General features: G+C 32.6%; 1 protein-coding gene across 2 annotated transcripts in view; it reads right to left on the bottom strand.

The window, feature by feature from the left end:
• The window catches only part of LOC135954021 (uncharacterized), a 154,683-nt gene that overhangs the window by 35,664 nt on the left and 106,810 nt on the right, over positions 1–12,209 (bottom strand). For both annotated transcript variants that reach the window (XM_065504067.1, XM_065504068.1), the window contains exons 8-10: positions 9,453–9,647; positions 7,858–9,388; positions 7,631–7,791 (exon numbers count right to left, since the gene is read on the bottom strand). In XM_065504067.1, coding sequence (XP_065360139.1) covers positions 7,631–7,791; positions 7,858–9,388; positions 9,453–9,647 — 1,887 coding nt within the window. The remainder of the gene's footprint in view (positions 1–7,630; positions 7,792–7,857; positions 9,389–9,452; positions 9,648–12,209) is intronic.

Below are 12,209 nucleotides of genomic sequence, written 5' to 3'. Positions count from 1 at the left end.
TCAGATATCCATATTGCCTATATTAATGACTTAGTAATCCAGATATAGGTCAAAAATCGAGGTTGTCCTGGTCTTTTCCTCATATCTCAGCCATTTGTTGACCGATTTTGCTAATTTTAAATAGGAAACTTCTCGAAAGCATGTCTGACAGAATTATTGAAGATTTGGATCCCGAAGATATCTGGGGTCTTCAGAAAATTGATTTCAACAGACAGACGGACATGGCTTAACTAACTCCGCTATCTACAAGGATATATTATAGAAATTACAAACGGAATTACAAACCCTTCTCCGAATGTGAAGGATATAAAAATATGGGTGCATGACGTAAATATGAGGGATTTTTTCAAATTTTTAACTTTTATTTTGAAACATAAACTTATTCAAAATATTGACCATTGTTAGCTATCTTTTTCCATCTTTCTGGTAACATATGGATTCCGAGCCAAAATAATTGATTATCTTTTGAGGCCAAGAACAAATCAAGCCAATATCGGAAACTCTGTTCCAAAGTGAAGCGTATCCCAGAGAGCGTTCTGCTTCGATCGAAACAAATAGTAGTAGGACAGGGCAAGGTCTGGACTATAAAGAGGGTGAGGCCTAACTTCCCAACCACTTCATTCTAAATAGTTTTTAACAGGTATTGCAACATGTGGCCGTGTGTTGTAATGATGGAATATTACAGTTTCATGTCTGACCTTTTACAATCGGCACATACGATCACTTACGCTTCGGGTTATAATAATGGATCCATTTTTCATCGCAAGTAATGATTCGGTGCAAAAATATTTTTTTTAAAAGTGTTCAAGCATCATTTCGGACATGCAAAATCTTTCAAGGTCTCTCGGCTTCTATTTGTATGGTACTCAATTTCCCTGATTTTGAATGAATCCTGCTGCTCGCAAATGTTTGGAAATTACTGCTTGAGTAGTTCCCAATGATTTTGCAAGCTCATGTTGAGTTTGACAGCAACCTTCATGGAGTAATGCCTCCAATTGTTGGTCTTCAAACTTTTTTGGTTGGCCTGGGCGATCTTTGTCTTTCGCGTCAAAATCACCACTTCTGATTTGCGCAAATCATCTCTTGCACATTGAAACCAATGGAGCACATTCACCATAAGCATTGGTGAGCAATCGGTGTGCTTCAGCGGCACTTTTTTTCAAATTCAAAAAAGTAAAGAAAAACTTTCCGCTTTTGACGATTCATTGGTACAAAATTCAACATCGAAGCAAAAAATAAAAACTTTGTTGTTTATATTATAATGTTTAATAACTAAGTGAGAATAAATTACAGATTAAAAACAAAAACCGCGTTCAAAAGAAACGCCATCTAAAAAAACTGCGTTTTTTTTAGAAAATAGCCCACTTTGACATTATTTACAGTATGATAGTAAAAACGTTTTGTGTATATATAAACAATATGTAGGGCTATACAAATATGACGAGCTTTTGAGGATCGGTGCTTTGCGTTTTTAGAATTTTTTACTCAAACCTAAAATTTTGTTTCAAAATTGGCCAAGTTTGGATAGGGCTGGTTGGTAGAATGTCGGCTTAAGTTAGTTAAATTTTACTTTATAAGTTTTTGCATTAAGTTCTCTTTCCAGATCATAAAATAATGTATATAGCCACGAAGAAAATTAGTTTTTTATAAAAGAAAAAATATGGGGACTTTTTTGGGAAAAAACTTAAAAAAAACACGCATACAAAGTTGAAATATATAAAAAGATGCTTCCAATTTGGATGCGTGTAACTTTTTATAGGGACGAAATAATTGTTATCTGGTTTATTTTATTTTCTTTAGAATTTTATCGCAAATATAAGTCGTATATAAGAAACAAAATTTGACCTTTCGTAGGCCCATCATATATAAAATACAAAAAAAAAAGATCGAGCAAAATTTAAAAAAAAATTAAACTTAAATATCTCTTGAACTAAAAGAGATACCTACAGATAAAAGCATATTTTTGTAGACCTTCTCATGGAATATCTAAATTTTAAATTTCAGCTCATTCGGATCATAAATGGCTTTTTGGCGATTTTTTTTAAATGTGTGACATTGAGGGTCCACTCACTGATCCCCATTCCGAACACCTCAGCCGAGTAAATAATACAGCACAACATAGAAGTGTGGACTTGATCATACTATTTTAAAAAAAAATCTTTGTTTTAGCGTAAAAAAATAGTAAAAATGAAAATTGTTAAGGTACAAAGTGATCTTTATGTGCTATTTAGAGTGACTAGACATGTTCAGAATGCATTGATATGTTCTCAAGAGTTGTTCAACTTTACCGAAGCTACAAATTTGCTAAATATTGTTAGTGAAAAATTTGGAGACCCTGGAAGTTATTAGAAAAAAAGTAAAAAAAAGAATTTTTCTTCCTATTTAAAGCTATTTTTTGGAAAAAAATGTAACAAAATTTATTTGGCGGAATCTTAGCTATATTATTACCATATAAAGTTAAGCCGTATTACAAAGTCTGAATTAGCTGTTAACCAAAAACTGATGATACTTTTTTTAGAGGCCCTTTTTCACTTTTTCAGAAACATTGGGGGCCCATAAAAAAAATCGGTCACCAAAATGGACAAATTGAGTACAGGGTTTTACTATACTTTGGTAGTAGAGTCGAACCTATATAGTCATGATCGTGTGTTTTTTTCACTGTTGCACTGTGTAATTAGCCATATCGTAATTTGAGTGCCCTGGTAGGCTAGTTGTTAGTGTGCTAGTCAGCTCTTTATACATATAATATTTATTTATGCCTTATTTATTTATATTATAGGATAAATAATTAAATATTTGTTGATACAAAAATCTCCTTAAAATTTATGACTTTTAAATAGCACAATTAGTTGAAAACCTATTAATATCTTAACAAGTGACTAGAAATTTTCTATTTAAATGCTTTTTTGTGTAAACTCTATTAAATCATTAATTTAATAATTTTCGTTTAAAAAATATTGTTATTTTCCTTGAAAATGTCATAAAATATTATCGTAAAATTTAGACCAAATGTGTATTTGGGACAATTATTTGTTTGTGTTTTTGTATTTTTTTTATTTTTTGGAATTGACGTCAACATGGTTTTTATTAAAATTTTCGTTAAATGTAAACTTTTTATTATGATTATTTTTGAAATAAAATTAAAAATTATAAACAATATTTTTTTTTTTATTTTATAAAAGATCAAAAGTGTATAAACATTGATAGTGACAAGAAATGGTTTTATTTTAGATTTTTTTAAAGGTTTAAAGATAGAAAATTTGTCATTTACATGGGTGTTTTTATTTAAAATCATCAAAAATTAAATGCAATACCAAAATGGCTTACAGTCTGACAGAAATCGGATTTTAAAGGCGTAACCGAACCTAATATTTGGTCCAAACCTGATGTGATAAATATTTTCAAATGTTATATTAATTTCCAAAATCAAACTTTTGGAATTGGAACAAAATTAAACATATTTTGATTTGTCTCCCTCACGACACTCCAATTAGGAGACTATCCTAAGCTGATCCCAAAAACCTTAATAATTCCGATCAAATCCGGCACAGTGAGGTCGATCGAATGAAAAAAGGTAATAAATCTGTATTTTATAAAATACTGGTACAATTGCATTTTTTCATTTATTCAAATGAACAACAACAACAGAATTAAATAGTCACTCAGTGTTTTATACACGTTTATAAATTCGCAGAAATTCACACACTTTATAATGTACAAATATACACTGGTAATGCAGTTGATGACTTTACTTAACGATGCACAGAGGGTTAACATGTACCAAAAGTGGCAATTAATTCAAAAGCTGAACTTTATCTGTCAAAGTCATGTTTGGTATTGGGTTAAAGTGCATTAAATAATACATCATTAATTGCTAAAAGTACAGTTGTGAGTAACTTACTTTATTGGCAGTGAGCGGTCAAAGTCAAATAATTTTTACAAATTTTGCGAGCTGTGGTTAAAATTGAAAATTGTGATATTTCGAGAGCTTACATTTTTTGTTAAGTCTGTTAAAAGTAGAAATATTAAAACCATCAATATCAGGTATTTGAGAACATAAATAAATATTTTTTGTTTAGATAAATGTTTTGCAAATATTTATTTTTTTTTAAAAAGTGCTCCATTATTGGGTTTTTTTTGGATATATAGATGGAGTTTAAAAAAGTTCAGGGTGAGATCGGGTAAATTTCATTAAACGCTCGTAGATGTAACGTGCATTTACAACAGTCAATACATCAACATAACATAATTAATACTAATACAATATATATTAGCTTATTGTTGTCAATAATTTATCTTAATTAATCCAACATATCCCAAAGATCCAAGACGTCTCTGTAGTAAAGATTTCAAAGGAAGCAGACCTTTGAAGAACCTGGACAGACTAAGCATACCCCAGTTGGAAACAAAAACTGCATCACATAGAATATGACATTTTAGCTTATATATTCCCAAAAAAAAAATAGTGCGGGTTTATTGAGGTTTTTTACTTATTTAAGTTATAATGAAAGAACTCCTGTTGCTAAAAAACATATGCTGAAACAAAACAGGTTAAAAAAATGTTTCTTCCATTTTTTTAAAAGTTGTGTTTTTAAGTATTTATGATTATTCATTAATAAAAAATTATAATATTCTGTTTTACGAAAGAATTTGTACTTTTATAAAAATTTTTTGTAAAACAAAAATTGGATTTTAAATTAAATTTGTACTAATATAAATACATATAATAAATTTATTATTTAATTTTTTTAATATCACCTTAAGTATGCTTTAATTTCCAATTTTATTCATTAATTTATCGCTTTCCATTCCAAAGTTACATCATAAATTGTGAACTAAGGTCTTTTTTTTCCAAAAAATTTTACTTTTTTTTTCTAAAATGCTGTGTATTTATGTGCTTATAATAACTCATCAATAAAAAAATATAATATTTTAAAACTACGGCTTCTATGAATTAATCGCTACTTTAGGTACCATTGAACCCACTGTGCGATGTTTCAAATTAGAATCTTCCACTACTGCAACCGCACTCACTATTTATACACACAGCCATCTGCATCTGAGTAGCCTAAATTGTTCTTAACGGTCAAAACTCGTATATTCGAATTCTAGAGCTTTCGTTGTTAATATAAGCAGCTTAAACATTTAGTGTTGCCACACTTACAAACAGCGCTAACAACCGCATGCTATCAACATTGTTGATAAGTAGAAGCTTCTACTGATGGAAATGTTTATAAATACGCTGGCAGTTACTACAGACCATTAAATTCAAATCGCTAGTGCTAATTCGTAAAAATATATTTTTTTTTAGATAAATTTCCTTAATTCTATATAACAAGTCAATGGTTCTGACCATAGACATAGAGCGGAAACTCTGCTGTCAAAGACCTAACTCAGTTGTCAGAAACCTAAGTGGTGAGAATGTATTAGTAGAAAAAACAAAAACAACACTCGCATGTGTGATTATTTTGAATAATTTTTTTGTTTGAATTTTTTTCTAGTTTCCGCTCTATGTTTCTCTATGGTTCTGATTATACTAAAATATGAAAAGTGAATTTTTTTTTTGAAGGACTGAGTTTTAAAAGTGACATATTTTTGAATCTAATTGAGATATTGAATTGAAATTTTGTTAGTAAGACCAAAAATTAACTTATCTAAACAAAAAAAATTATTCGGAATAAATTTGGATCAAATTGTTCAAATTTGCAATCCTATTGTTGAGTTTTACAACAATCTTCATTGAGTAATGCCTCCAATTCGTAGTCTTCAATCTTTCTTGGCTGACCTGGGCGATCTTTGTCTTCCATATTAAAATCACCACTTATGAACCGAACAAACCATCTCTCGCCATTTGAAACCGATGGAACACAATCACCACTTTTTTCAAATTAAAGAAATAAAGCAAAACTTCCCGCATATGACGTTTTGTTGGTAAACAAATTGAAATTTTCAAAGCTAAAAAAAACGTTGTTGTTTGAGAATAAATGACAGAAATGTGCCCTTCAAAATGACATTTTTTTTTACTCCATTACCCCTCTTGGGAGCATTTGGCTTCCACAAAGCATCTTCCATCTTATACGATTTGTTTGCAGTTGTTTTTCGTATATTTCCCTTGTAAGATTGCACTCCTTGTTATTGGAGGAGTATCGTGCGTCTTCATGTACGATGTTGCCATTATAACCAGACTGTTGTTATTTTTGTATCAGTTTCGTTAAACTGTTGTTGTTCCTGCTAAGTAGGTCCACTATAGCGGGTCCAAGGATACTTGTAGGATGTTGCCATAAAATCCAGCCTATTGTTATTTTTGCCTTGTGTCAGTTTCGTTAATCGGTTGTTGTTCCAATTAAGTAGATGATTGGTCTGCTGTAGCTGGTCTAGGATAATGGTGGTGCCATCTGTCGTTGCCTAGAACAACGCCCTCTGTGTATTTGTTGTAGTGGTGGGGAACCTTGCTAATTTAATTCTTTGATTCCTACCTTTTTCGCAGGGGATGGCGGGCTGCCTGACCTTTATCATGATGTTATCCTCTTTTCCAGGGGGAGGGGTGGTCAGGGTTCTTCTTCGATGGATTGTTTAGAGGGGGGTTAATTTTAAAAACTCGAAAACCAATGATGAACATATTTCGTCATCTGCCAGGGATAGAACCTGGGGTGCTTGGTTATGTAGGCAATCACTTTAACCACTACACCATACACCAAAATGACATATAGTAAGTTATTAAAAACAAAAACCGCATTCAAAATATGAAAACAAGCATTTCAGAGTATGAAAACAAACAAAACATTTCGCAAACGTTTGCAAAATGTACAAAACAAATCAAAATTTTTATATTGTATTGTACAAGAGCAAAAACAAAAGAAAAACTTTTCAAGTGACAAAGAGAGAAAACGAAACGATTAGCTCTTCACTCATCTGCATTATTTAATTTAACGTTACAATCGTACATTTGAGTACAAAACAGATAGAGAAACGTATTTTTTATTCGTTTTGTTTTTTTTTTTTGTACTGTGTTCTCTATTATAATGAGTAAATCAATTACCAAACGTTTGTTATCATAATGTTTAAGTCAATAGTTTTCTTAGAATATTAGTCCTTAGATTTTGTTTATTATATTAAAAACTTGTGTCTCTTTTAAAATTCTATAATCTAGGTTTTTCTTTATAAAAGATTCGGATTCGGTATTCCGCCAAATTTTACCCGAATCCGAAAGCGAATATTCCCTCGGACTCTTAAGATCCATAAAATTTAGCATTTTTATCTATTTTTAACATTATTTCTTAAAATCAAATAAAGTTTTCTACAATTTAACAGCTTTTTTCAAATTTGTTATGAAAAATTATGAAAGTATGGGTTTAAAACATGACACAACAATATAAGGTACACTCAGAAGCAAATAAATTCTCAATTATACAATTCTTGTAACGTCAAACAAAAGAAAATATGAAAAAATCAAAATAAAAGTTTGACGTTATAGGGGTAAATATTGAAAACTCTCCCTAGTGATTCTACCTTCTACAATTATTATATCATGGGTTTAAAACATACATGCATATGTATGTAAGTATTAGTATCGATTTGTGAATTAGTATTGTTTATCTATAGAGTCATTTCTCTTGTTTATCAAACTTACCTTAATATCTCGTGGATAAAACGGTTTGCCATTGTGTAGCCAATAAATATCTGGACGTGGTATACCACCTATCAAAGCCTCCAATTTAATCTTTTGACCCACACGAGCCATAGCGTTGGTAAGAGGTATTTTGAAATGAGGCATTTCTGTGGGCTCCAAAGCTATAAGAAAAAAAACAAATTTTCTCACAACCATTTAAAAACTTCCCTAAAACTAAGTCAACTTACGTTCCACAATCAAACTAGCCGAGCAGTGCTCAATACCCGCTGGATTGGAAGCACTGCAAGTATAAACAGCATCATCTTCCAAGAACACCTCCTCAAAACGCAACTTGGCCTCACCGTTATTATAACTGATCACATAGTCGGGTGAATCATCAATGCATTTATCGTTTTTATACCATTGCACAGTGGGCAAAGGATTGCCGGTAACCACGCAGGAGAATTCATAGGAGGAACCCTCCTTGGCCTTGCCGCTCTCCAAGAAACGTACAATACGTGGAGCAATCATTTGAATATCAGCTGCATTTTCACGCACCGACAAGCTGGCTGAAGTCTCAGCATTACCCACCAAATTAGCAGCACGACATGTAAATCTAGCCGAATCGGCGGTAAAGGTTTCTTCGATGACCAAACGACAAAGGCCCTTGTTAAAGCTGGTCTTATAATCGGGATTGTTTTGTATGGAAATGCCATCCTTAAACCACTCAATAGAGGGTTCCGGATTGCCGGTAACTTCACACTCAAAAGTGAATTTATCATTTTCACGTGTTACGGCATCCTTTAGTTGTTTAGTGAATTGGGGAGAGGAGTATTTAATTTCCGTAAATATATGATTGATTTGTACATCCTTGCGTATGTTTTCGGTGACCAAACGCTGATGATCGATTTGATCACGTACGGCCTGCAAACGAGCCTCTTCTTCACGTTTCATTTGTTCTTTAAAGGCCTGCTGGCGAGCTTCTTCCTCACGCTTGTTTTGTTCTCTCAATTGTTGAAGCCTGAGTTCATCTTCACGTATGGTTTGTTCTCTTAAAGCCAACAGACGAATTTCTTCATCGCGCAAAGCCTTAAGGCGAGCTTGTTCTTCCTCGCGTGCCAACTGTTCGCGAGCATATTGTTCTCGTTGAGCTTGTTCACGAGCTGCCTGCAGACGAGCCTCTTCCTCACGTAGAGCTCTTAAACGTGCCTCTTCTGCTTCTCTGGCTGCATATTCGCGGGCAGCTTGTTCACGTGCTGCTTGTTCTCGGGCGGCCATTAAGCGCTGTTCTTCTTCTCTTATGGCTCTTTCACGTGCTGCCAACTCAAGGGCCATTTTCTCTCGCTCAAATTGTTCACGTGCCGCCTGCTCTTTAAGTGCTTGCAGACGTGCTTCCTCCTCACGGGCAGCTCTTTCACGAGCTTCAGCCTCTCGAGCAGCCTTTTCACGTTCGATTTGCTCACGAGCTTCTCTCTCACGCTGTTCTTTGGCTCTTTCCTCATGTTTCAAACGTTCTTGCACAATGGTAATGTCAGATTTAAGTTTCATAAACGATTGGAACATGGTCATGACATCATTATACAATTGAGAAACTTTGCCCATGTCATGGGAACATTTGGCGGCATTGTCCAGTTTTTCTCTCAAAGGAGCTTCGCGTTCATTGACATAACGATCAATATCGTTTACTAGGTTGGAGGCCTCAACAGGATCACGTAAATAGGTGATTTTATTGGAAACACTATTGTAGAAATAGCTAATTTCGTGATATTCAGCATCGATCTGTAAGTTAAAGTTATTTTGTTATAAAATATCTTTAGAATAGTTGTGGAATAATTAATCTTACCTTCTCTATAATTTCAAAGAAATCTGTTGCTTGATCTAGAGATTTGCGTTTATTTTTCACTTGATCCTTAAACTGCTGCCACTTGTCACTCAGTTTTCTTAACTCTTCTCTTACATACGACTCACTTTCCGGATTTGAGATCAATAGTTGTTGTGTTGTTGTTTCGGTGAATTTTTCTATGCGTTTTTCGAGCAACTAAAAAAAATTGTTAAAGACATTAAAGGCATATTTCATTAATAATTTCATTATTACAAAGTAGACTACAAGCATTTTCATGGAACATAAATGATTTACACAATAATTTGTAATTTGTTCTATATTTATTTACCAAACATTCACGACACAAACATTTGTAAGCATTTATTATGTCTTAAATTTTGTGTATTTTCCCCCTATTAAGCAAAATTTGTAGTCTACAGAAACGATTAAAGCATTTTCTGAAAATTGCGCCTAAAATAAGTTCTCTAATTACATGCAATCGGCTGACAGCTGTGGCTGTCATTTTAAATGTGGGGAAAACTAAAAACATGAACTGATGCAAGACTGCCTGTGTGTGAGAGTGACTATTCAGTTGCATGTATTTAGTCTGGGTCCATGAAAGTGTGTTGATTTGATTGCACATTGGGTTGGACGTGAATATTTAGATTTAGTTTAGGTAATTTAGATTGTTTATATTACAAATAAATTAGTATTTGATTAAATATAGCCCAAACCAAACAAAAATCATTGCCTCAATCATTGTGATAAAATTTATACATATGGTCAATTCACAAGGTCTCTTATCATGTCATATTGTCATAATGTCCTAATATATCACGACTAGGCGGCCCGGCTTTACCGACTCTTAGGCATTCGGTGCAGGTCTTTGCTGGTTGGTTACGATAACACTATAAACATAGCATACAGTATTATTTTATGACATGTATTGCTTGAAATCCTATAAAAACCATTGTGAAATATTAGGACATTATGACAATATGACATGATAAGAGACCTTGTAAATTGACCAATAGTATGGCACTTTTGCACGAATTGTACGTTGTGGTGGAGAATGTCCTCCAATGACATCTTCCTTATTCTTTTTCTTATTTTGAAAACTTTGTTTAACTGAAAATATTTAAAATTTTTATTTTGTAGTATAATTTTGTTTTTTCAACTTTTTTTTAATATTTAGCGGAAAAAAAACTTGGTGAAAAAAAAATTCGGGCTAAAAAATATTTTTTCCGATTTTGACCACTGTATGTCCAACTTACTATGGTCTTATATAGTCGTTGCAAAGGTCTTTGAAATATCTATCATTAGATATCCATATTGTGTATATTAATGACTTAGTAATCAAGTTATGGGGTAAAAATAGGTCAAAAATCAAGGTTGTCCTGGTTTTTTCCTTATATCTCAGCCATTTGTTGTCCGATTTACTCGATTTTGACTAGCAACCGAGACGAAAGAATTCCGGAGATATTAATGTATGAATCGTGTATGTAAGTTAATTGGGGGCTTCGGAAAATTGATTTCAACAGACAGACGGACATGCCTTAATTGACTCTGATATCTATAAGGATCCAGAATATATATACTTTATAGGGTCGGAAAATTATGTTGTGGAAATTACAAACGGAATGACAAACTTATATATACCCTTCTCATGAAGGTGAAGGGTATAAATATACAGTACAAAATAAAAGTTTTATAAAGTAACCAATCTGCACTACAAAGATCACATACATACGTGTCAAATGAATCAAAATATATAAATTGGAATCATCCAGGTGATCAGTGTGTAATCTGTGGTATTTGGCATACAGTTACCTATCAAGTTGTCAAATATGGTTCTGAATTGTAAAAAATCACAAAAAATTTAGATAATGGGCTGAAATTTGTAATCAATTAAACTCATGTTAAATTGAAGTGTGATATTCGATCTTGTTCATATAATCAAAATGACCACTTTGCTGCGATCGATACTTTGGAGCCAATTTTCTACCAATATTAGCGTTATATATTTTTCCTGCGTTTCATATATATTGTTATGTTGGCATAAACCAACCATAAATTGAAGTTCTACAGTGTTCAATCGCTACAGCGATGTGTCACTTCAATCCCTTCCCCATCAATTGTTTGGCAGGGTGTCATCTTGTGCCATCTTGTTGGAACCATATATCACAGAAGTCAAGTGCATCAAATTCTGATCAAAACTATTCGAAAATATTAAAATATTGGAGCACGTGCAGTTTTGTTTCTACAATATAACGCATATGTTGCCTATTGACAAAACCATAAATGTGTTCCTTTAAAGTTGGATAGAATAATTCTTAAGTAACGACCCATCGAGTTTATTTCGAACATTTCTTTATAGTGATAAATATGAGTCCTGTTTGAATGATGCGATTGGAATTAAAGCTTAAATATTACTCTAATTCTCAGTAAGTCGCATGACAATCTTGCAATATTGCACAATATTGGTGACACATTTTTCATAGACTAGAGGATTGTAATTGTTTTTGGAGAACGTTTGAAATACCTTGAACGTTAAGGAGTTTTAGTTGCTCTATTTATAATCTATATATATAAAAATGAAATGGTCCATGTATGTAATGTCATCACGTGAGAACGGCTGGAGCGATTTGGCTGATTTTAACAATTCCGGTTAAAACTCGGAATTTTTTTTTTTTTGTGAGTCCAGTCAACTGTAATAAAAAAGCTCCCTAAAGTATGCAGTACAAATTTATATATTTTATTTGCAAATAAATAAGAACA

Source organism: Calliphora vicina, chromosome 3 (genome assembly GCF_958450345.1).
Source record: "Calliphora vicina chromosome 3, idCalVici1.1, whole genome shotgun sequence".
Lineage (NCBI taxonomy): Eukaryota > Metazoa > Arthropoda > Insecta > Diptera > Calliphoridae > Calliphora > Calliphora vicina.
This window is presented reverse-complemented; position numbering and strand designations above follow the sequence as displayed.